Source organism: Scyliorhinus torazame, chromosome 12, assembly GCF_047496885.1.
Source record: "Scyliorhinus torazame isolate Kashiwa2021f chromosome 12, sScyTor2.1, whole genome shotgun sequence".
NCBI classification, from domain to species: Eukaryota; Metazoa; Chordata; class Chondrichthyes; order Carcharhiniformes; family Scyliorhinidae; genus Scyliorhinus; species Scyliorhinus torazame.
Window position 1 is genome coordinate 137923176 of NC_092718.1, and position 26836 is coordinate 137950011.

Genomic DNA, 26836 nt, shown 5'->3' on the forward strand with positions numbered 1-26836 from the left:
TCACTCACTCACATTCGCTCTGTCTCACTCACTCACACATGCTCTGTCTCATTCACTCATGCTCTGTCTCACTTACTCACATGCTCTGTCTCACTCACTCACACATGCTCTGTCTCACTCATTCACACATGCTCTCACTCACACGCTCTGTCTCACTCCCTCACGCTCTGTCTCACTCACTCACGCTCTGTCTCACTCACTCACGCTCTGTCTCACTCACTCACATTCGCTCTGTCTCACTCACTCACACATGCTCTGTCTCACTCATTCACACATGCTCTCACACACTCCCTCACGCTCTGTCTCACTCACTCACGCTCTGTCTCACTCACTCACATTCGCTCTGTCTCACTCACTCACACATGCTCTGTCTCATTCACTCATGCTCTGTCTCACTCACTCACATGCTCTGTCTCACTCACTCACACATGCTCTGTCTCACTCATTCACACATGCTCTCACTCACACGCTCTGTCTCACTCCCTCACGCTCTGTCTCACTCACTCACGCTCTGTCTCACTCACTCACGCTCTGTCTCATTCACTCACGCTCCATCTCACTCACTCACATGTTCTGTCTCACTCACTCACACATGCTCTGTCTCGCTCATTCACACATGCTCTCACTCACTCACACACGCTCTGTCTCACTCACTCACATGCTCTGTCTCACTCACTCACACATGCTCCGTCTCACTCACTCACACATGCTTTGTCTCACTTATTCACACATGCTCTCACTCACACGCTCTGTCTCACTCACGCTCTGTCTCACTCACTCACATGTTCTGTCTCACTCACTCGCACCTGCTCTGTCTCACTCACACACGCTCTGTCTCACTCACTCATGCTCTGTCTCACTCACTCACTCATGCTCTGTCTCACTCACTCACTCACGCTCTGTCTCACTCACACACGCTCTGTCTCACTCACTCATGCTCTGTCTCACTCACTCACACATGCTCTGTCTCACTCACACACGCTCTGACTCACTCACTCACACACGGTCTGTCTCACTCACTCACATGTTCTGTCTCACTCACTCGCACCTGCTCTGTCTCACTCACACACGCTCTGTCTCACTCACTCATGCTCTGTCTCACTCACTCACACATGCTCTGTCTCACTCACTCACGCTCTGTCTCTCTCTCTCATGCTCTGTCTCACTCACTCACGCTCTGTCTCACTCACTCACGCTCTGTCTCACGCACTCACGCTCTGTCTCACTCACACACGCTCTGTCTCACTCATTCACACATGCTCTCACTCACACGCTCTGTCTCACTCACTCATGCTCTGACTCACTCACTCACACACACGCTCTGTCTCACTCACTCACACATACTCTGTCTCACTCATTCACACATGCTCTCACTCACTCACTCACATGCTCTGTCTCACTCACTCACGCTTTGTCTCACTCACACGCTCTGTCTCACTCACTCACACGCTCTGTCCCACTCACTCACTCACGCTCTGTCTCACTCACTCACTCACATGCTCTGTCTCACTCACTCACACATGCTCTGTCTCACTCACTCACACATGCCCTGTCTCACTCACTCACACACGCTCTGTCTCACACTCACTCACGCTCTGCCTCACTCACACGCACTCTGTCTCACTCACTCACGCTCTGTCTCACTCTCTCACCTGCTCTGTCTCACTCACTCACACACGCTCTGTCTCACTCACTCACTCACTCACGCTCTGTCTCACTCACTCACACATGCTCTGTCTCACTCACTCACACACGCTCTGTCTCACCCACTCACACCTGCTCCGTCTCACTCTCTCACACCTGCTCTGTCTCACTCACTCACTCACGCTCTGTCTCACTCACTCACGCTCTGTCTCACTCACTCACGCTCTGTCTCACTCACTCACTCACGCTCTGTCTCACTCACTCACTCACGCTCTGTCTCACTCACTCACTCACGCTCTGTCTCACTCTCTCACGCTCTGTCTCACTCACACACGCTCTGTCTCACTCACGCGCACATGCTCTGTCTCACTCACTTACACATGCTCTGTCTCACTCATTCACACATGCTCTCACTCACTCACACACCCTCTGTCTCACTCACACACCCTCTGTCTCACTCACGCGCGCTCTGTCTCACTCACTCACTCATGCTCTGTCTCACTCACTCACACACACGCTCTGTCTCACTCACTCACACACGCTCTGTCTCACTCACACGCTCTGTCTCACTCACTCACACTCTGTCTCACTCACTCACGCTCTGTCTCACTCACTCATGCTCTGTCTCACTCACTCACACGCTCTCTCACTCACTCACGCTCTGTCTCACTCACTCACGCTCTGTCTCACTCACTCACACATGCTCTGTCTCACTCATTCACACATGCTCTCACTCACTCACTCACACGCTCTGTCTCACTCACTCACGCTCTGTCTCACTCACACACGCTCGGTCTCACTCACTCACACATGCTCTCACTCACTCACACATGCTCTGGCTCACTCATTCACACATGCTCTCACTCACTCACGCTCTGTCTCACTCACTCACGCTCTGTCTCACTCACTCACGCTCTGTCTCACTCACTCACGCTCTGTCTCACTCACTCACGCTCTGTCTCACTCACTCACGCTCTGTCTCACTCACTCACGCTCTGTCTCACTCACTCACGCCCTGTCTCACTCACACACGCTCTGTCTCACTCACTCACACATGCTCTCACTCACTCACTCACACGCTCTGTCTCACTCACGCTCTGTCTCACTCACTCACGCTCTGTCTCACTCACTCACACACGCTCTGTCTCACTCACTCACGCTCTGTCTCACTCACTCACGCTCTGTCTCACTCACTCACATGCTCTGCCTCACTCCCTCACACACTCTGTCTCACTCACTCACACACACGCTCTGTCTCACTCACTCACACACGCTCTGTCTCATTCACTCTCACACGTTCTGTCTCACTCACTCGCACACGCTCTGTCTCACTCACACACACGCTGTCTCACTCACTCAGCCTCTGTCTCACTCACTCGCACACGCTCTGTCTCACTCGCTCGCTCTGTCTCACACTCGCTCTGTCTCACTCACTCACACACGCTCTGTCTCACTCACACACGCTCTGTCTCACTCACACATGCTCTGTCTCACTCACTCACATGCTCTGTCTCGCTCACACACGCTCTGTCTCACTCACTCACATGCTCTGTCTCACTCACTCACACATGCTCTGTCTCACTCACGCACGTTGTGTCTCACTCACTCACATGCTCTGCCTCACTCACTCACACATGCTCTGTCTCACTCATTCACACATGCTCTCACACACTCCCTCACGCTCTGTCTCACTCACTCATGCTCTGTCTCACTCACTCACGCTCTGTCTCACTCACTCACATTCGCTCTGTCTCACTCACACATGCTCTGTCTCATTCACTCATGCTCTGTCTCACTCACTCACATGCTCTGTCTCACTCACTCACACATGCTCTGTCTCACTCATTCACACATGCTCTCACTCACACGCTCTGTCTCACTCCCTCACGCTCTGTCTCACTCACTCACGCTCTGTCTCACTCACTCACGCTCTGTCTCACTCACTCACATTCGCTCTGTCTCACTCACTCACACATGCTCTGTCTCACTCACTCACACATGCTCTGTCTCATTCACTCACGCTCTATCTCACTCACTCACATGTTCTGTCTCACTCACTCACACATGCTCTGTCTCGCTCATTCACACATGCTCTCACTCACTCACACACGCTCTGTCTCACTCACTCACATGCTCTGTCTCACTCACTCACACATGCTCTCACTCACACGCTCTGTCTCACTCACGCTCTGTCTCACTCACTCACATGTTCTGTCTCACTCACTCGCACCTGCTCTGTCTCACTCACACACGCTCTGTCTCACTCACTCACGCTCTGTCTCACTCACTCACACATGCTCTGTCTCACTCACTCACGCTCTGTCTCTCTCTCTCATGCTCTGTCTCACGCACTCACGCTCTGTCTCACGCACTCACGCTCTGTCTCACTCACTCACGCTCTGTCTCACGCACTCACGCTCTGTCTCACTCACACACGCTCTGTCTCACTCATTCACACATGCTCTCACTCACACGCTCTGTCTCACTCACTCACGCTCTGACTCACTCACTCACACACGCTCTGTCTCACTCACTCACACATACTCTGTCTCACTCATTCACACATGCTCTCACTCACTCACTCACATGCTCTGTCTCACTCACTCACGCTTTGTCTCACTCACTCACGCTCTGTCTCACTCTCTCACATATGCTCTGTCTCACTCACTCACACACGCTCTGTCTCACTCACTCACACCCTCTGTCTCACTCACTCACGCTCGGTCTCACACTCACATGCTCTGTCTCACTCACTCACACATGCTCTGTCTCACTCATTCACACATGCACTCACTCACTCACTCACTCACGCTCTGTCTCACTCACTCATGCTCTTTGTCTCACTCACACAAGCTCTGTCTCACTCACACACACTATCTCACTCACTCACACACGCTCTGTCTCACTCATTCACACATGCTCTCACTCACTCACTCACATGCTTTGTCTCACTCACTCACACTCTGTCTCACTCACTCACACATGCTCTGTCTCACTCATTCACACATGCTCTCACTCACTCACTCTCACGCTCTGTCTCACTCACACACGCTCTGTCTCACTCACTCACACATGCTCTCACTCACTCACTCACACGCTCTGTCTCACTCACTCACGCTCTGTCTCACTCACTCACACACGCTCTGTCTCACTCACTCACGCTCTGTCTCACTCACTCACGCTCTGTCTCACTCACTCACATACTCTGCCTCACTCCCTCACACACTCTGTCTCACTCACTCACACACGCTCTGTCTCACTCACTCACACACGCTCTGTCTCACTCACTCTCACACGTTCTGTCTCACTCTCACACGCTCTGTCTACTCTCACACGTTCTGTCTCACTCACTCGCACACGCTCTGTCTCACTCACACACACGCTGTCTCACTCACACACGCTCTGTCTCACTCACACACGCTCTGTCTCACTCACTCAGCCTCTGTCTCACTCACTCGCACACGCTCTGTCTCACTCGCTCGCTCTGTCTCACACTCGCTCTGTCTCACTCACTCGCATACGCTGTCTCACTCACACACGCTCTGTCTCACTCACTCACATGCTCTGTCTCGCTCACACACGCTCTGTCTCACTCACTCACATGCTCTGTCTCACTCACTCACACATGCTCTGTCTCACTCACGCACGTTGTGTCTCACTCACTCACATGCTCTGTCTCACTCACTCACACATGCTCTGTCTCACTCATTCACACATGCTCTCACACACTCCCTCACGCTCTGTCTCACTCACTCACGCTCTGTCTCACTCACTCACATTCGCTCTGTCTCAGTCACTCACACATGCTCTGTCTCATTCACTCATGCTCTGTCTCACTCACTCACATGCTCTGTCTCACTCACTCACACATGCTCTGTCTCACTCATTCACACATGCTCTCACACACTCCCTCACGCTCTGTCTCACTCACTCACGTCTGTCTCACTCACTCACGCTCTGTCTCACTCACTCACATTCGCTCTGTCTCACTCACTCACACATGCTCTGTCTCATTCACTCATGCTCTGTCTCACTTACTCACATGCTCTGTCTCACTCACTCACACATGCTCTGTCTCACTCATTCACACATGCTCTCACTCACACGCTCTGTCTCACTCCCTCACGCTCTGTCTCACTCACTCACGCTCTGTCTCACTCACTCACGCTCTGTCTCACTCACTCACATTCGCTCTGTCTCACTCACTCACACATGCTCTGTCTCACTCATTCACACATGCTCTCACACACTCCCTCACGCTCTGTCTCACTCACTCACGCTCTGTCTCACTCACTCACATTCGCTCTGTCTCACTCACTCACACATGCTCTGTCTCATTCACTCATGCTCTGTCTCACTCACTCACATGCTCTGTCTCACTCACTCACACATGCTCTGTCTCACTCATTCACACATGCTCTCACTCACACGCTCTGTCTCACTCCCTCACGCTCTGTCTCACTCACTCACACACGCTCTGTCTCACTCACTCACGCTCTGTCTCACTCACTCACGCTCTGTCTCACTCACTCACATACTCTGCCTCACTCCCTCACACACTCTGTCTCACTCACTCACACACGCTCTGTCTCACTCACTCACACACGCTCTGTCTCACTCACTCTCACACGTTCTGTCTCACTCTCACACGCTCTGTCTACTCTCACACGTTCTGTCTCACTCACTCGCACACGCTCTGTCTCACTCACACACACGCTGTCTCACTCACACACGCTCTGTCTCACTCACACACGCTCTGTCTCACTCACTCAGCCTCTGTCTCACTCACTCGCACACGCTCTGTCTCACTCGCTCGCTCTGTCTCACACTCGCTCTGTCTCACTCACTCGCATACGCTGTCTCACTCACACACGCTCTGTCTCACTCACTCACATGCTCTGTCTCGCTCACACACGCTCTGTCTCACTCACTCACATGCTCTGTCTCACTCACTCACACATGCTCTGTCTCACTCACGCACGTTGTGTCTCACTCACTCACATGCTCTGTCTCACTCACTCACACATGCTCTGTCTCACTCATTCACACATGCTCTCACACACTCCCTCACGCTCTGTCTCACTCACTCACGCTCTGTCTCACTCACTCACATTCGCTCTGTCTCAGTCACTCACACATGCTCTGTCTCATTCACTCATGCTCTGTCTCACTCACTCACATGCTCTGTCTCACTCACTCACACATGCTCTGTCTCACTCATTCACACATGCTCTCACACACTCCCTCACGCTCTGTCTCACTCACTCACGTCTGTCTCACTCACTCACGCTCTGTCTCACTCACTCACATTCGCTCTGTCTCACTCACTCACACATGCTCTGTCTCATTCACTCATGCTCTGTCTCACTTACTCACATGCTCTGTCTCACTCACTCACACATGCTCTGTCTCACTCATTCACACATGCTCTCACTCACACGCTCTGTCTCACTCCCTCACGCTCTGTCTCACTCACTCACGCTCTGTCTCACTCACTCACGCTCTGTCTCACTCACTCACATTCGCTCTGTCTCACTCACTCACACATGCTCTGTCTCACTCATTCACACATGCTCTCACACACTCCCTCACGCTCTGTCTCACTCACTCACGCTCTGTCTCACTCACTCACATTCGCTCTGTCTCACTCACTCACACATGCTCTGTCTCATTCACTCATGCTCTGTCTCACTCACTCACATGCTCTGTCTCACTCACTCACACATGCTCTGTCTCACTCATTCACACATGCTCTCACTCACACGCTCTGTCTCACTCCCTCACGCTCTGTCTCACTCCCTCACGCTCTGTCTCACTCACTCACGCTCTGTCTCACTCACTCACGCTCTGTCTCATTCACTCACGCTCCATCTCACTCACTCACATGTTCTGTCTCACTCACTCACACATGCTCTGTCTCGCTCATTCACACATGCTCTCACTCACTCACACACGCTCTGTCTCACTCACTCACATGCTCTGTCTCACTCACTCACACATGCTCCGTCTCACTCACTCACACATGCTTTGTCTCACTTATTCACACATGCTCTCACTCACACGCTCTGTCTCACTCACGCTCTGTCTCACTCACTCACATGTTCTGTCTCACTCACTCGCACCTGCTCTGTCTCACTCACACACGCTCTGTCTCACTCACTCATGCTCTGTCTCACTCACTCACTCATGCTCTGTCTCACTCACTCACTCACGCTCTGTCTCACTCACACACGCTCTGTCTCACTCACTCATGCTCTGTCTCACTCACTCACATGCTCTGTCTCACTCACTCACACATGCTCTGTCTCACTCATTCACACATGCTCTCACTCACACGCTCTGTCTCACTCCCTCACGCTCTGTCTCACTCACTCACGCTCTGTCTCACTCACTCACGCTCTGTCTCACTCACTCACATTCGCTCTGTCTCACTCACTCACACATGCTCTGTCTCACTCACTCACACATGCTCTGTCTCATTCACTCACGCTCTATCTCACTCACTCACATGTTCTGTCTCACTCACTCACACATGCTCTGTCTCGCTCATTCACACATGCTCTCACTCACTCACACACGCTCTGTCTCACTCACTCACATGCTCTGTCTCACTCACTCACACATGCTCTGTCTCACTCACTCACACATGCTTTGTCTCACTTATTCACACATGCTCTCACTCACACGCTCTGTCTCACTCACGCTCTGTCTCACTCACTCACATGTTCTGTCTCACTCACTCGCACCTGCTCTGTCTCACTCACACACGCTCTGTCTCACTCACTCACGCTCTGTCTCACTCACTCACACATGCTCTGTCTCACTCACTCACGCTCTGTCTCTCTCTCTCATGCTCTGTCTCACGCACTCACGCTCTGTCTCACTCACTCACGCTCTGTCTCACGCACTCACGCTCTGTCTCACTCACACACGCTCTGTCTCACTCATTCACACATGCTCTCACTCACACGCTCTGTCTCACTCACTCACGCTCTGACTCACTCACTCACACACGCTCTGTCTCACTCACTCACACATACTCTGTCTCACTCATTCACACATGCTCTCACTCACTCACTCACATGCTCTGTCTCACTCACTCACGCTTTGTCTCACTCACTCACGCTCTGTCTCACTCTCTCACATATGCTCTGTCTCACTCACTCACACACGCTCTGTCTCACTCACTCACACCCTCTGTCTCACTCACTCACGCTCGGTCTCACACTCACATGCTCTGTCTCACTCACTCACACATGCTCTGTCTCACTCATTCACACATGCACTCACTCACTCACTCACTCACGCTCTGTCTCACTCACTCATGCTCTTTGTCTCACTCACACAAGCTCTGTCTCACTCACACACACTATCTCACTCACTCACACACGCTCTGTCTCACTCATTCACACATGCTCTCACTCACTCACTCACATGCTTTGTCTCACTCACTCACACTCTGTCTCACTCACTCACACATGCTCTGTCTCACTCATTCACACATGCTCTCACTCACTCACTCTCACGCTCTGTCTCACTCACACACGCTCTGTCTCACTCACTCACACATGCTCTCACTCACTCACTCACACGCTCTGTCTCACTCACTCACGCTCTGTCTCACTCACTCACACACGCTCTGTCTCACTCACTCACGCTCTGTCTCACTCACTCACGCTCTGTCTCACTCACTCACATACTCTGCCTCACTCCCTCACACACTCTGTCTCACTCACTCACACACGCTCTGTCTCACTCACTCACACACGCTCTGTCTCACTCACTCTCACACGTTCTGTCTCACTCTCACACGCTCTGTCTACTCTCACACGTTCTGTCTCACTCACTCGCACACGCTCTGTCTCACTCACACACACGCTGTCTCACTCACACACGCTCTGTCTCACTCACACACGCTCTGTCTCACTCACTCAGCCTCTGTCTCACTCACTCGCACACGCTCTGTCTCACTCGCTCGCTCTGTCTCACACTCGCTCTGTCTCACTCACTCGCATACGCTGTCTCACTCACACACGCTCTGTCTCACTCACTCACATGCTCTGTCTCGCTCACACACGCTCTGTCTCACTCACTCACATGCTCTGTCTCACTCACTCACACATGCTCTGTCTCACTCACGCACGTTGTGTCTCACTCACTCACATGCTCTGTCTCACTCACTCACACATGCTCTGTCTCACTCATTCACACATGCTCTCACACACTCCCTCACGCTCTGTCTCACTCACTCACGCTCTGTCTCACTCACTCACATTCGCTCTGTCTCAGTCACTCACACATGCTCTGTCTCATTCACTCATGCTCTGTCTCACTCACTCACATGCTCTGTCTCACTCACTCACACATGCTCTGTCTCACTCATTCACACATGCTCTCACACACTCCCTCACGCTCTGTCTCACTCACTCACGTCTGTCTCACTCACTCACGCTCTGTCTCACTCACTCACATTCGCTCTGTCTCACTCACTCACACATGCTCTGTCTCATTCACTCATGCTCTGTCTCACTTACTCACATGCTCTGTCTCACTCACTCACACATGCTCTGTCTCACTCATTCACACATGCTCTCACTCACACGCTCTGTCTCACTCCCTCACGCTCTGTCTCACTCACTCACGCTCTGTCTCACTCACTCACGCTCTGTCTCACTCACTCACATTCGCTCTGTCTCACTCACTCACACATGCTCTGTCTCACTCATTCACACATGCTCTCACACACTCCCTCACGCTCTGTCTCACTCACTCACGCTCTGTCTCACTCACTCACATTCGCTCTGTCTCACTCACTCACACATGCTCTGTCTCATTCACTCATGCTCTGTCTCACTCACTCACATGCTCTGTCTCACTCACTCACACATGCTCTGTCTCACTCATTCACACATGCTCTCACTCACACGCTCTGTCTCACTCCCTCACGCTCTGTCTCACTCACTCACACACGCTCTGTCTCACTCACTCACGCTCTGTCTCACTCACTCACGCTCTGTCTCACTCACTCACATACTCTGCCTCACTCCCTCACACACTCTGTCTCACTCACTCACACACGCTCTGTCTCACTCACTCACACACGCTCTGTCTCACTCACTCTCACACGTTCTGTCTCACTCTCACACGCTCTGTCTACTCTCTCACGTTCTGTCTCACTCACTCGCACACGCTCTGTCTCACTCACACACACGCTGTCTCACTCACACACGCTCTGTCTCACTCACACACGCTCTGTCTCACTCACTCAGCCTCTGTCTCACTCACTCGCACACGCTCTGTCTCACTCGCTCGCTCTGTCTCACACTCGCTCTGTCTCACTCACTCGCATACGCTGTCTCACTCACACACGCTCTGTCTCACTCACTCACATGCTCTGTCTCGCTCACACACGCTCTGTCTCACTCACTCACATGCTCTGTCTCACTCACTCACACATGCTCTGTCTCACTCACGCACGTTGTGTCTCACTCACTCACATGCTCTGTCTCACTCACTCACACATGCTCTGTCTCACTCATTCACACATGCTCTCACACACTCCCTCACGCTCTGTCTCACTCACTCACGCTCTGTCTCACTCACTCACATTCGCTCTGTCTCAGTCACTCACACATGCTCTGTCTCATTCACTCATGCTCTGTCTCACTCACTCACATGCTCTGTCTCACTCACTCACACATGCTCTGTCTCACTCATTCACACATGCTCTCACACACTCCCTCACGCTCTGTCTCACTCACTCACGTCTGTCTCACTCACTCACGCTCTGTCTCACTCACTCACATTCGCTCTGTCTCACTCACTCACACATGCTCTGTCTCATTCACTCATGCTCTGTCTCACTTACTCACATGCTCTGTCTCACTCACTCACACATGCTCTGTCTCACTCATTCACACATGCTCTCACTCACACGCTCTGTCTCACTCCCTCACGCTCTGTCTCACTCACTCACGCTCTGTCTCACTCACTCACGCTCTGTCTCACTCACTCACATTCGCTCTGTCTCACTCACTCACACATGCTCTGTCTCACTCATTCACACATGCTCTCACACACTCCCTCACGCTCTGTCTCACTCACTCACGCTCTGTCTCACTCACTCACATTCGCTCTGTCTCACTCACTCACACATGCTCTGTCTCATTCACTCATGCTCTGTCTCACTCACTCACATGCTCTGTCTCACTCACTCACACATGCTCTGTCTCACTCATTCACACATGCTCTCACTCACACGCTCTGTCTCACTCCCTCACGCTCTGTCTCACTCCCTCACGCTCTGTCTCACTCACTCACGCTCTGTCTCACTCACTCACGCTCTGTCTCATTCACTCACGCTCCATCTCACTCACTCACATGTTCTGTCTCACTCACTCACACATGCTCTGTCTCGCTCATTCACACATGCTCTCACTCACTCACACACGCTCTGTCTCACTCACTCACATGCTCTGTCTCACTCACTCACACATGCTCCGTCTCACTCACTCACACATGCTTTGTCTCACTTATTCACACATGCTCTCACTCACACGCTCTGTCTCACTCACGCTCTGTCTCACTCACTCACATGTTCTGTCTCACTCACTCGCACCTGCTCTGTCTCACTCACACACGCTCTGTCTCACTCACTCATGCTCTGTCTCACTCACTCACTCATGCTCTGTCTCACTCACTCACTCACGCTCTGTCTCACTCACACACGCTCTGTCTCACTCACTCATGCTCTGTCTCACTCACTCACACATGCTCTGTCTCACTCACACACGCTCTGACTCACTCACTCACACACGGTCTGTCTCACTCACTCACATGTTCTGTCTCACTCACTCGCACCTGCTCTGTCTCACTCACACACGCTCTGTCTCACTCACTCATGCTCTGTCTCACTCACTCACACATGCTCTGTCTCACTCACTCACGCTCTGTCTCTCTCTCTCATGCTCTGTCTCACTCACTCACGCTCTGTCTCACTCACTCACGCTCTGTCTCACGCACTCACGCTCTGTCTCACTCACACACGCTCTGTCTCACTCATTCACACATGCTCTCACTCACACGCTCTGTCTCACTCACTCATGCTCTGACTCACTCACTCACACACACGCTCTGTCTCACTCACTCACACATACTCTGTCTCACTCATTCACACATGCTCTCACTCACTCACTCACATGCTCTGTCTCACTCACTCACGCTTTGTCTCACTCACACGCTCTGTCTCACTCACTCACACGCTCTGTCCCACTCACTCACTCACGCTCTGTCTCACTCACTCACTCACATGCTCTGTCTCACTCACTCACACATGCTCTGTCTCACTCACTCACACATGCCCTGTCTCACTCACTCACACACGCTCTGTCTCACACTCACTCACGCTCTGCCTCACTCACACGCACTCTGTCTCACTCACTCACGCTCTGTCTCACTCTCTCACCTGCTCTGTCTCACTCACTCACACACGCTCTGTCTCACTCACTCACTCACTCACGCTCTGTCTCACTCACTCATGCTCTGTCTCACTCACTCACGCTCTGTCTCACTCACTCACATTCGCTCTGTCTCACTCACACATGCTCTGTCTCATTCACTCATGCTCTGTCTCACTCACTCACATGCTCTGTCTCACTCACTCACACATGCTCTGTCTCACTCATTCACACATGCTCTCACTCACACGCTCTGTCTCACTCCCTCACGCTCTGTCTCACTCCCTCACGCTCTGTCTCACTCACTCACGCTCTGTCTCACTCACTCACGCTCTGTCTCACTCACTCACATTCGCTCTGTCTCACTCACTCACACATGCTCTGTCTCACTCACACATGCTCTGTCTCATTCACTCACGCTCTATCTCACTCACTCACATGTTCTGTCTCACTCACTCACACATGCTCTGTCTCGCTCATTCACACATGCTCTCACTCACTCACACACGCTCTGTCTCACTCACTCACATGCTCTGTCTCACTCACTCACACATGCTCTGTCTCTCTCACTCACACATGCTTTGTCTCACTTATTCACACATGCTCTCACTCACACGCTCTGTCTCACTCACGCTCTGTCTCACTCACTCACATGTTCTGTCTCACTCACTCGCACCTGCTCTGTCTCACTCACACACGCTCTGTCTCACTCACTCATGCTCTGTCTCACTCACTCACACATGCTCTGTCTCACTCACTCACGCTCTGTCTCTCTCTCTCATGCTCTGTCTCACGCACTCACGCTCTGTCTCACTCACTCACGCTCTGTCTCACGCACTCACGCTCTGTCTCACTCACACACGCTCTGTCTCACTCATTCACACATGCTCTCACTCACACGCTCTGTCTCACTCACTCACGCTCTGACTCACTCACTCACACACGCTCTGTCTCACTCACTCACACATACTCTGTCTCACTCATTCACACATGCTCTCACTCACTCACTCACATGCTCTGTCTCACTCACTCACGCTTTGTCTCACTCACACGCTCTGTCTCACTCACTCACACGCTCTGTCCCACTCACTCACTCACGCTCTGTCTCACTCACTCACTCACGCTCTGTCTCACTCACTCACACATGCTCTGTCTCACTCATTCACACATGCTCTCACTCACTCACTCACTCGCTCTGTCTCACTCACTCACGCTCTGTCTCACTTACACATGCTCTGTCTCACTCACTCACACATGCTCTGTCTCACTCACTCACACATGCCCTGTCTCACTCACTCACACACGCTCTGTCTCACACTCACTCACGCACTGCCTCACTCACACGCACTCTGTCTCACTCACTCACGCTCTGTCTCACTCTCTCACCTGCTCTGTCTCACTCACTCACACACGCTCTGTCTCACTCACTCACTCACTCACGCTCTGTCTCACTCACTCACACATGCTCTGTCTCACTCACTCACACACGCTCTGTCTCACCCACTCACACCTGCTCCGTCTCACTCTCTCACACCTGCTCTGTCTCACTCACTCACTCACGCTCTGTCTCACTCACTCACGCTCTGTCTCACTCACTCACGCTCTGTCTCACTCACTCACGCTCTGTCTCACTCACTCACTCACGCTCTGTCTCACTCACTCACTCACGCTCTGTCTCACTCTCTCACGCTCTGTCTCACTCACACACGCTCTGTCTCACTCACGCGCACATGCTCTGTCTCACTCACTTACACATGCTCTGTCTCACTCATTCACACATGCTCTCACTCACTCACACACCCTCTGTCTCACTCACACACCCTCTGTCTCACTCACGCGCGCTCTGTCTCACTCACTCACTCATGCTCTGTCTCACTCACTCACACACACGCTCTGTCTCACTCACTCACACACGCTCTGTCTCACTCACACGCTCTGTCTCACTCACTCACCCTCTGTCTCACTCACTCACACTCTGTCTCACTCACTCACACTCTGTCTCACTCACTCACGCTCTGTCTCACTCACTCACGCTCTGTCTCACTCACTCACACGCTCTCTCACTCACTCACGCTCTGTCTCACTCACTCACGCTCTGTCTCACTCACTCACACATGCTCTGTCTCACTCATTCACACATGCTCTCACTCACTCACACGCTCTGTCTCACTCACTCACGCTCTGTCTCACTCACACACGCTCGGTCTCACTCACTCACACATGCTCTCACTCACTCACACATGCTCTGTCTCACTCATTCACACATGCTCTCACTCACTCACGCTCTGTCTCACTCACTCACGCTCTGTCTCACTCACTCACGCTCTGTCTCACTCACTCACGCTCTGTCTCACTCACTCACGCTCTGTCTCACTCACTCACGCTCTGTCTCACTCACTCACGCTCTGTCTCACTCACTCACGCCCTGTCTCACTCACACACGCTCTGTCTCACTCACTCACACATGCTCTCACTCACTCACTCACACGCTCTGTCTCACTCACGCTCTGTCTCACTCACTCACGCTCTGTCTCACTCACTCACACACGCTCTGTCTCACTCACTCACGCTCTGTCTCACTCACTCACGCTCTGTCTCACTCACTCACATGCTCTGCCTCACTCCCTCACACACTCTGTCTCACTCACTCACACACACGCTCTGTCTCACTCACTCACACACGCTCTGTCTCATTCACTCTCACACGTTCTGTCTCACTCACTCGCACACGCTCTGTCTCACTCACACACACGCTGTCTCACTCACTCAGCCTCTGTCTCACTCACTCGCACACGCTCTGTCTCACTCGCTCGCTCTGTCTCACACTCGCTCTGTCTCACTCACTCGCACACGCTGTCTCACTCACACACGCTCTGTCTCACTCACACATGCTCTGTCTCACTCACTCACATGCTCTGTCTCGCTCACACACACTCTGTCTCACTCACTCACATGCTCTGTCTCACTCACTCACACATGCTCTGTCTCACTCACACACGTTGTGTCTCACTCACTCACATGCTCTGTCTCACTCACTCACACATGCTCTGTCTCACTCATTCACACATGCTCTCACACACTCCCTCACGCTCTGTCTCACTCACTCATGCTCTGTCTCACTCACTCACGCTCTGTCTCACTCACTCACATTCGCTCTGTCTCACTCACACATGCTCTGTCTCATTCACTCATGCTCTGTCTCACTCACTCACATGCTCTGTCTCACTCACTCACACATGCTCTGTCTCACTCATTCACACATGCTCTCACTCACACGCTCTGTCTCACTCCCTCACGCTCTGTCTCACTCACTCACGCTCTGTCTCACTCACTCACGCTCTGTCTCACTCACTCACATTCGCTCTGTCTCACTCACTCACACATGCTCTGTCTCACTCACTCACACATGCTCTGTCTCATTCACTCACGCTCTATCTCACTCACTCACATGTTCTGTCTCACTCACTCACACATGCTCTGTCTCGCTCATTCACACATGCTCTCACTCACTCACACACGCTCTGTCTCACTCACTCACATGCTCTGTCTCACTCACTCACACATGCTCTGTCTCACTCACTCACACATGCTTTGTCTCACTTATTCACACATGCTCTCTCTCACACGCTCTGTCTCACTCACGCTCTGTCTCACTCACTCACATGTTCTGTCTCACTCACTCGCACCTGCTCTGTCTCACTCACACACGCTCTGTCTCACTCACTCATGCTCTGTCTCACTCACTCACACATGCTCTGTCTCACTCACTCACGCTCTGTCTCTCTCTCTCATGCTCTGTCTCACGCACTCACGCTCTGTCTCACTCACTCACGCTCTGTCTCACGCACTCACGCTCTGTCTCACTCACACACGCTCTGTCTCACTCATTCACACATGCTCTCACTCACACGCTCTGTCTCACTCACTCACGCTCTGACTCACTCACTCACACACGCTCTGTCTCACTCACTCACACATACTCTGTCTCACTCATTCACACATGCTCTCACTCACTCACTCACATGCTCTGTCTCACTCACTCACGCTTTGTCTCACTCACTCACGCTCTGTCTCACTCTCTCACATATGCTCTGTCTCACTCACTCACACACGCTCTGTCTCACTCACTCACACCCTCTGTCTCACTCACTCACGCTCGGTCTCACGCACTCACATGCTCTGTCTCACTCACTCACACATGCTCTGTCTCACTCATTCACACATGCACTCACTCACTCACTCACGCTCTGTCTCACTCACTCATGCTCTTTGTCTCACTCACACAAGCTCTGTCTCACTCACACACACTATCTCACTCACTCACACACGCTCTGTCTCACTCATTCACACATGCTCTCACTCACTCACTCACATGCTTTGTCTCACTCACTCACACTCTGTCTCACTCACTCACACATGCTCTGTCTCACTCATTCACACATGCTCTCACTCACTCACTCTCACGCTCTGTCTCACTCACACACGCTCTGTCTCACTCACTCACACATGCTCTCACTCACTCACTCACACGCTCTGTCTCACTCACTCACGCTCTGTCTCACTCACTCACACATGCTCTGTCTCACTCACTCACGCTCTGTCTCACTCACTCTCTCACGTTCTGTCTCACTCTCACACGCTCTGTCTACTCTCACACGTTCTGTCTCACTCACTCGCACACGCTCTATCTCACTCACACACACGCTGTCTCACTCACACACGCTCTGTCTCACTCACACACGCTCTGTCTCACTCACTCAGCCTCTGTCTCACTCACTCGCACACGCTCTGTCTCACTCGCTCGCTCTGTCTCACACTCGCTCTGTCTCACTCACTCGCATACGCTGTCTCACTCACACACGCTCTGTCTCACTCACTCACATGCTCTGTCTCGCTCACACACGCTCTGTCTCACTCACTCACATGCTCTGTCTCACTCACTCACACATGCTCTGTCTCATTCACGCACGTTGTGTCTCACTCACTCACATGCTCTGTCTCACTCACTCACACATGCTCTGTCTCACTCATTCACACATGCTCTCACACACTCCCTCACGCTCTGTCTCACTCACTCACGTCTGTCTCACTCACTCACGCTCTGTCTCACTCACTCACATTCGTTCTGTCTCACTCACTCACACATGCTCTGTCTCATTCACTCATGCTCTGTCTCACTCACTCACATGCTCTGTCTCACTCACTCACACATGCTCTGTCTCACTCATTCACACATGCTCTCACTCACACGCTCTGTCTCACTCCCTCACGCTCTGTCTCACTCACTCACGCTCTGTCTCACTCACTCACGCTCTGTCTCACTCACTCACATTCGCTCTGTCTCACTCACTCACACATGCTCTGTCTCACTCATTCACACATGCTCTCACACACTCCCTCACGCTCTGTCTCACTCACTCACGCTCTGTCTCACTCCCTCACGCTCTGTCTCACTCACTCACGCTCTGTCTCATTCACTCATGCTCTGTCTCACTCACTCACATGCTCTGTCTCACTCACTCACACATGCTCTGTCTCACTCATTCACACATGCTCTCACTCACACGCTCTGTCTCACTCCCTCACGCTCTGTCTCACTCACTCACGCTCTGTCTCACTCACTCACGCTCTGTCTCATTCACTCACGCTCCATCTCACTCACTCACATGTTCTGTCTCACTCACTCACATGCTCTGTCTCACTCACTCACACATGCTCCGTCTCACTCACTCACACATGCTTTGTCTCACTTATTCACACATGCTCTCACTCACACGCTCTGTCTCACTCACGCTCTGTCTCACTCACTCACATGTTCTGTCTCACTCACTCGCACCTGCTCTGTCTCACTCACACACGCTCTGTCTCACTCACTCATGCTCTGTCTCACTCACTCACTCATGCTCTGTCTCACTCACTCACTCACGCTCTGTCTCACTCACACACGCTCTGTCTCACTCACTCATGCTCTGTCTCACTCACTCACACATGCTCTGTCTCACTCACACACGCTCTGACTCACTCACTCACACACGGTCTGTCTCACTCACTCACACATACTCTGTCTCACTCATTCACACATGCTCTCACTCTCTCACTCACACGCTCTGTCTCACTCACTCACGCTTTGTCTCACTCACACACGCTCTGTCTCACTCACTCACACGCTCTGTCCCACTCACTCACTCACGCTCTGTCTCACTCACTCACTCATGCTCTGTCTCACTCACGCTCTGTCTCACTCACTCACTCATGCTCTCACTCACTCACTCACACGCTCTGTCTCACTCACTCACGCTCTGTCTCACTCACTCACACACGCTCTGTCTCACTCACTCACACCTGCTCTGCCTTACTCACTCACTCACACGCTCTGTCTCACTCACTCACACACGCTCTGTCTCACTCACTCACGCTCTGTCTCACTCACTCACGGTCTCACTCACACGCGCTCTGTCTCACTCACTCACACATGCTCTGTCTCACTCACTCACACATGCTCTGTCTCACTCACTCACACTTTCTCTGTCTCACTCACACACCCTCTGTCTCACTCACTCAAGCTCTGTCTCACTCACTCACACCTACTCTGTCTCACTCATTCACACATGCTCTCACTCACTCACTCTCACGCTCTGTCTCACTCACTCACGCTCTGTCTCACTCACTCACATTCGCTCTGTCTCACTCACTCACACATGCTCTGTCTCACTCACTCACACATGCTCTGTCTCATTCACTCACGCTCTATCTCACTCACTCACATGTTCTGTCTCACTCACTCACACATGCCCTGTCTCGCTCATTCACACATGCTCTCACTCACTCACACACGCTCTGTCTCACTCACTCACATGCTCTGTCTCACTCACTCACACATGCTCCGTCTCACTCACTCACACATGCTTTGTCTCACTTATTCACACATGCTCTCACTCACACGCTCTGTCTCACTCACGCTCTGTCTCACTCACTCACATGTTCTGTCTCACTCACTCGCACCTGCTCTGTCTCACTCACACACGCTCTGTCTCACTCACTCATGCTCTGTCTCACTCACTCACACATGCTCTGTCTCACTCACTCACACTCTGTCTCACTCTCACACGTTCTGTCTCACGCGTTCTGTCTCACTCACACACGTTCTGTCTCACTAACACACTCGCTCTGTCTCACTCACACACACGCTCTGTATCACTCACTCACACACGCTCTGTCTCACTCACTCACACACACTCTGTCTCACTCACTCGCACATGCTCTGTATCACTCACTCACGCTCTGTCTCACTCACTCACACACGTTCTGTATCACTCACACACGCTCTGTATCACTCACACACGCTCTGTCTCACTCACTCACACACGCTCTGTATCACTCACTCACGCTCTGTCTCACTCAGTCACACATGCTCTGCCTCACTCACACACACACGCTCTGTCTCACTCACACACGCTCTGTCTCACTCACTCACATGCTCTGTCTCACTGACACACACGCTCTGTCTCACTCACAGACGCTCTGTCTCACTGACAGACACGCTCTGTCTCACTCACTCACATGCTCTGTCTCACTGACACACACGTTCTGTCTCACTCACTCACACACGCTCTGTCTCACTGACACACACGCTCTGTCTCGCTCACACACGCTCTGTCTCACTCACACATGCTCGTTCTGTCTCACTCACTCATTGGAGATGTGGTGCCCAAATGGTGTTGTCACTGTACGAATAAACCACTTGCGCTCTCCATCTCACGCTCTTGCGCTCTCCCTCTCACGCTCTTGCGCTCTCCCTCTCACGCAGTTGCGCTCTCCCTCTCACGCACTTGCACTCTCCTCTCACGCTGTTGCGCTCTCCCTCTCACGCACTTGCACTCTCCTCTCACGCATTCGTGCTCTATTGCACTCGTGCTCTCACGCTCACACGCATCCGCGCTCATTCTCACGCATTCACTCACGCATTTGTGCTCTCTCATGCACTCGCGCAGTCATGCACCCGTTCTTTCTCGTGCACTCGCACTCTCTCTCGTGCACGCACGCTCTCTCTCTCGCTCACTCCCACGCAGTCACTCTCTCTCGCACGCGCACTCTCGCGCTCGCTCTCTCATTCTCCCTCTCTCTCTCGCAAGTGTGCGCACGCGCTCTCTCAAACACACGCGTGGACATGCATATAGTTGCACAATTTCATCTACTCACCCCGCCCAACACACACATGGTAATCAACTTCTTCCTGTTCACCTGAAGTTTGCCCCCAGGCATTTAGCTGCTGTGGGTCCACTTGGGCACTGATGCCAGCTGTTGTTTTTCCAGGGATAATGGCACATGTTACCGTGAGTGTGTGGGCCGAATCCTATTGCGGAACATCTCGTCCTCAGCACTGGGCTCAATGAGTGGACACGGGATCTCGGCGAATGGGCTGGCCTATTGCCTGTGGGTGCTGTCCACCTCAGACTCTCTGGATTCCTGCCAGGGGAAGAGCAGCTGCCCAGTGATCAGCTTGACCATCAGACCAGATATCAGAATGAAGTGTGGTGTAAGTATTAGAGGGCAGGGTGGTGAGGGGTTGGTGGTGGTAGCAAGTTCTCTGATCAGCCAGTCTCGCAACTCAAACTCAGTGTGTTTCTTCCAGCAAAATTACGTCTACGTCTTTGATGGGATCCCGGAATTCCTTATGGATACTCATCTGGACAGTGCAATCCATGCAGACCCCAACTTGATTGGTGCCTTCTGTGGCAATGGTTGGGATCAGCCAATCAGAGTGGACGCTATCTCAGGTACTTTAGCAACATCTGCCTTGGTATGTGAGCCATCACTGCAACAGCGTTCTGTATCGCAGTATCTCACTGGGAGAGCGCTCTATCGCTGTGACTCACTGGGCATGTGTCTAAATGACAGTACCTCATGGGAAAATGCCTATATGGCAGTGTGTCACTGGGAAAACACTCTGCATCGCAGTGTGTCACTGGGAAAGGGCTCTGTATCGTAGTGTGTCACTGGAGGAACACTGTATCGCAGTGTGTCACTGGAGGAACACTCTGTATAGCAGTGTGTCACTGGGAGAGCGCTCTGTATCGCAGTGTGTCACTGGAGGAACACTCTGTATAGCAGTGTGTCACTGGGAGAGCGCTCTGTATCGCAGTGTGTCACTGGAGGAACACTCTGTATAGCAGTGTGTCACTGGGAGAGCGCTCTGTATCGCCGTGTGTCACTGGAGGAACACTCTGTATAGCAGTGTGTCACTAGGAGAGCGCTCTGTATTGCAGTGTGTCACTGGGAAAACACTCTGTATCGCAGTGTGTCACTGGGAGAGCGCTCTGTATCGTAGTGTGTCACTGGAGGAACACTGTATAGCAGTGTGTCACTGGAGGAACACTCTGTATCGCAGTGTGTCACTGGAGGAACTCTCTGTATAGCAGTATGTCACTGGAGGAACACTCTGTATCGCAGTGTGTCACTGGGAGAGTGCTCTGTATAGCAGTGTGTCACTGGGAGAGCACTCTGTATCGCAGTGTGTCACTGGGAGAGCGCTCTGTATCGCAGTGTGTCACTGGAGGAACACTATAGCAGTGTGTCACTGGGAGAGCGCTCTGTATCGCAGTGTGTCACTGGGAAAACACTCTGTGTCGCAGTGTGTCACTGGGAGATCGCTCTGTATCGTAGTGTGTCACTGGAGGAACACTGTCTCGCAGTGTGTCACTGGAGGAACACTGTATCGCAGTGTGTCACTGGAGGAACACTCTGTATAGCAGTGTGTCACTGGGAGAGCGCTCTGTATAGCAGTGTGTCACTGGGAGAGCACTCTGTATCGCAGTGTGTCACTGGGAAAACACACTGTATCGCAGTGTGTCACTGGGAGATCGCTCTGTATCGTAGTGTGTCACTGGAGGAACACTGTCTCGCAGTGTGTCACTGGAGGAACACTGTATCGCAGTGTGTCACTGGAGGAACACTATGTATAGCAGTGTGTCACTGGGAGAGCGATCTGTATAGCAGTGTGTCACTGGGAGAGCACTCTGTATCGCAGTGTGTCACTGGGAAAACACACTGTATCGCAGTGTGTCACTGGGAGAGCGCTCTGTATAGCAGTGTGTCACTGGAAGAGCGCTTTGTATCGCAGTGTGTCCCTGGGAGAGCGCTTTGTATCGCAGTATGTCACTGGGAGAGCGCTCTGTATCGCAGTGTGTCACTGGGAGAGCGCTCTGTATCGCAGTGTGTCACTGGGAGAGCGCTTTGTACCGCAGTGCGCCACTGGGAGAGCACTCTGTATCGCAGTGTGTCACTGGGAGAGTGCTCAGTATCGCAGTGTGTCACTGGGAGAGTGTTCTATCACAGTGTGTCACTGGGAGGGCGCTCTGTATCGCAGTGTGTCACTGGGAGAGCGCTCTGTATCGCAGTGTGTCACTGGGAGAGCTCTCTGTATTGCAGTGTGTCACTGGGAGAGTGCTCTGTATTGCAGTGTGTCACTGGGAGAGTGCTCTGTATTGCAGTGTGTCACTGGGAGAGTGCTCTGTATCGCAGTATCTCACTGGGAGAGCGCTCTGTATTGCAGTGTGTCACTGGAAGAGTGCTCTGTATTGCAGTGTGTCACTGGGAGGGCGCTCTGTATCGCAGTGTGTCACTGGGAGAGCTCTCTGTGTCGCAGTGTGTCACTGGGAGAGCTCTCTGTATTGCAGTGTGTCACTGGGAGAGTGCTCTGTATTGCAGTGTGTCACTGTGAGAGCGCTCTATCGCTGTGACTCACTGGCCACGTGTCTATATGGCAGTGCCTCATGGGAAAACGCCTTTATGGCAGTGTGTCACTGGGAAAACACTCTGTATCTCAGTGTGTCACTGGGAGAGCGCTCTGTATCGTAGTGTGTCACTGGGCACGTGTCTAAATGACAGTGCCTCATGGGGAAATGCCTGTATTGCAGTGTGTCACTGGGAAAACACTGTATCGCAGTGTGTCACTGGGAGAGCGCTTTGTATCGTAGTGTGTCACTGGAGGAACACTCTGTATAGCAGTGTGTCACTGGAGGAACACTCTGTATCGCAGTGTGCCACTGGAGGAACACTCTGTATAGCAGTGTGTCACTGGGAGAGCGCTCTGTATCGCAGTGTGTCACTGGAGGAACACTCTGTATAGCAGTGTGTCACTGGGAGTGCACTCTGTATCGCAGTGTGTCACTGGAGGAACACTCTGTATCGCAGTGTGTCACTGGAGGAACACTCTGTATAGCAGCATGTCACTGGAGAAACATTCTGTATCGCAGTGTGTCACTGGGAGAGTGCTCTGTATAGCAGTGTGTCACTGGGAGAGCGCTCTGTATCGCAGTGTGTCACTGGGAAAACACTCTGTATCGCAGTGTGTCACTGGGAGAGCGCTCCGTATCGTAGTGTGTCACTGGAGGAACACTCTGTATAGCAGTGTGTCACTGGGAGAACGCTCTGTATAGCAGTGTGTCACTGGGAGAGCGCTCTGTATCACTGTCACTGGGAGAGTGCTCTGTATCACAGTGTGTCACTAGGAGAGGGCTCTGTATCGCAGTGTGTCACTTGGAAAGCACTCTGTATCGCAGTATGTCACTGGGAGAGCGCTCTGTATCGCAGTGTGTCACTGGGAGAGCGCTTTGTATCGCAGTGCGCCACTGGGAGTGTGCTCTGTACCGCAGTGTGTCACTGGGAGAGCGCTCTGTATCGCAGTGTGTCACTGGGAGAGTGCTCTATCACAGTGTGTCACTGGGAGGGCGCTCTGTATCGCAGTGTGTCACTGGGAGAGCGCCCTGTATCGCAGTATGTCACTGGGAGAGCTCTCTGTATTGCAGTGTGTCACTGGGAGAGTGCTGTGTATCGCAGTGTGTCACTGGGAGAGCGCTCTGTATCGCAGTGTGTCACTGGGAGAGCGCTTTGTATCGCAGTGCGCCACTGGGAGAGCGCTCTGTATCACAGTGTGTCACTGGGAGAGTGCTCTGTATCGCAGTGTGTCACTGGGAGAGCGCTCTGTATCGCAGTGTGTCACTGGGAGAGTGCTCAGTATCGCAGTGTGTCACTGGTAGAGTGCTCTATCACAGTGTGTCACTGGGAGGGCGCCCTGTATCGCAGTGTGTCACTGGGAGAGCGCCCTGTATCGCAGTGTGTCACTGGGAGAGCTCTCTGTATTGCAGAGTGTCACTGGGAGAGCGCTCTGTATCGCAGTGTGTCACTGGGAGAGCTCTCTGTATTGCAGTGTGTCACTGGGAGTGTGCTCTGTATCGCAGTGTGTCACTGGGAGAGTGCTCTGTATTGCAGCGTGTCACTGGGAGAGCGCTCTGTATAGCAGTGTGTCACAGGGAGAGTGCTCTGTATCGCAGTGTCACTGGGAGAGTGCTCTGTATTGCAGTGTGTCACTGGGAGAGCGCTCTGTATAGCAGTGTGTCACAGGGAGAGTGCTCTATCACACTGTGTCACTGGGAGAGCGCTCTGTATCACAGTGTGTCACTGGGAGAGGGCTAGATTGGTGGGTAGTTCACGCCACTCCGATATTCAAAAAGGGAGGTAGAGAGAAAGCAGGGAATTATGGACCAGTAAGTCTAACATCAGTAGTGGGGAAAATGCTTGAATCCATTATCAACAACTTTACAGCAGAACATTTAGAAAGCAGTGGCAGGATCAATCAGAGTCAGCATGGATTTATGAAGGAAAAATCATACTTGACAAATCTGTTGGAATTCTTTGACGATGTAACCAGTACAGTTGACAAGGGGGAGCCAGTCGATGTGGTATATTTGGACTTTCAGAAGGCGTTTGACAAAGTTCCGCATAGGAGATTATTGTGCAAAATTAAAGCGCATGGGATTGGGGGAAATGTATTGAAGTGGATACAAAACTGGTTGGCAATGAGGAAACAAAGAGTAGGGATTACTGGGTCCTTTTCAAATTGGCAGTCAGTAACCAGTGGGGTACCACAGGGATCGGTGCTGGGACTCCAGCTATTCACAATATATATGAATAATTTGGATTAGGGAACAAAATGTAACATCTCAAAGTTTGCAGATGATACCAAATTTGGTGGGAGGGTGCATTGTGACGAGGATGCAGGGATCCCACAGAAAGATCTGGACAGGTTGGGCGAGTGGGCAAACCAATGGCAGATGCAGTATAATTTGGATAAGTATGAGGTTATTCACTGTGAAAGCAAAAACAGGAAGGCAGATTGCTACCTGAATGGTTGTAAATTGGGAGAGGTGAGTGTGCAGCAGGACCTGGGTGTCCTTGTGCACCATTTGCTGAAGGTAAGCATGCAGGTGCAGCAGGCGGTAAAGAAGGCTAATGGTATGTTGGCCTTCATTGCAAGAGGTTTCGAGTATAGAAGCAGGGATGTGTTGCTGCAATTATACAGGGCCTTGGTGAGGCCACAGTTGGAGTATTTTGTACAGCTTTGGTCTCCTTCTCTGAGGAAGGATGTTCTTACTCTCGAGGAAGTGCAGCGAAGGTTTACCAGACTGATTCCAGGGATGGCGGGACAGTCATACGAGGAGAGATTGGCTAGGTTGGGATTGTTCTCGCTGGAGTTCAGAAGAATGAGGGGGATCTCATAGAGACTTATAAAATTCCTTTTTTTTTTATTAAATATTTTATTGAAAATTTTTGGTCAACCAACACAGTACATTGTGCATCCTTTACACAATATTATAACAACACAAATAACAATGACCTATTTTATAAACAAAAAATGAATAAATAATAAATAACAAAAATGAAAACTAGCCCTAATT

At 52.0% G+C, this 26836-nt stretch overlaps 1 protein-coding gene across 2 annotated transcripts in view; it reads left to right on the forward strand.

Annotated features, from left to right (window-relative positions):
• Positions 1–26836, forward strand: part of megf8 (multiple EGF-like-domains 8) — a 584430-nt gene that overhangs the window by 87850 nt on the left and 469744 nt on the right. For both annotated transcript variants that reach the window (XM_072469091.1, XM_072469092.1), the window contains exons 3-4: positions 21414–21636; positions 21733–21877. In XM_072469091.1, coding sequence (XP_072325192.1) covers positions 21414–21636; positions 21733–21877 — 368 coding nt within the window. The remainder of the gene's footprint in view (positions 1–21413; positions 21637–21732; positions 21878–26836) is intronic.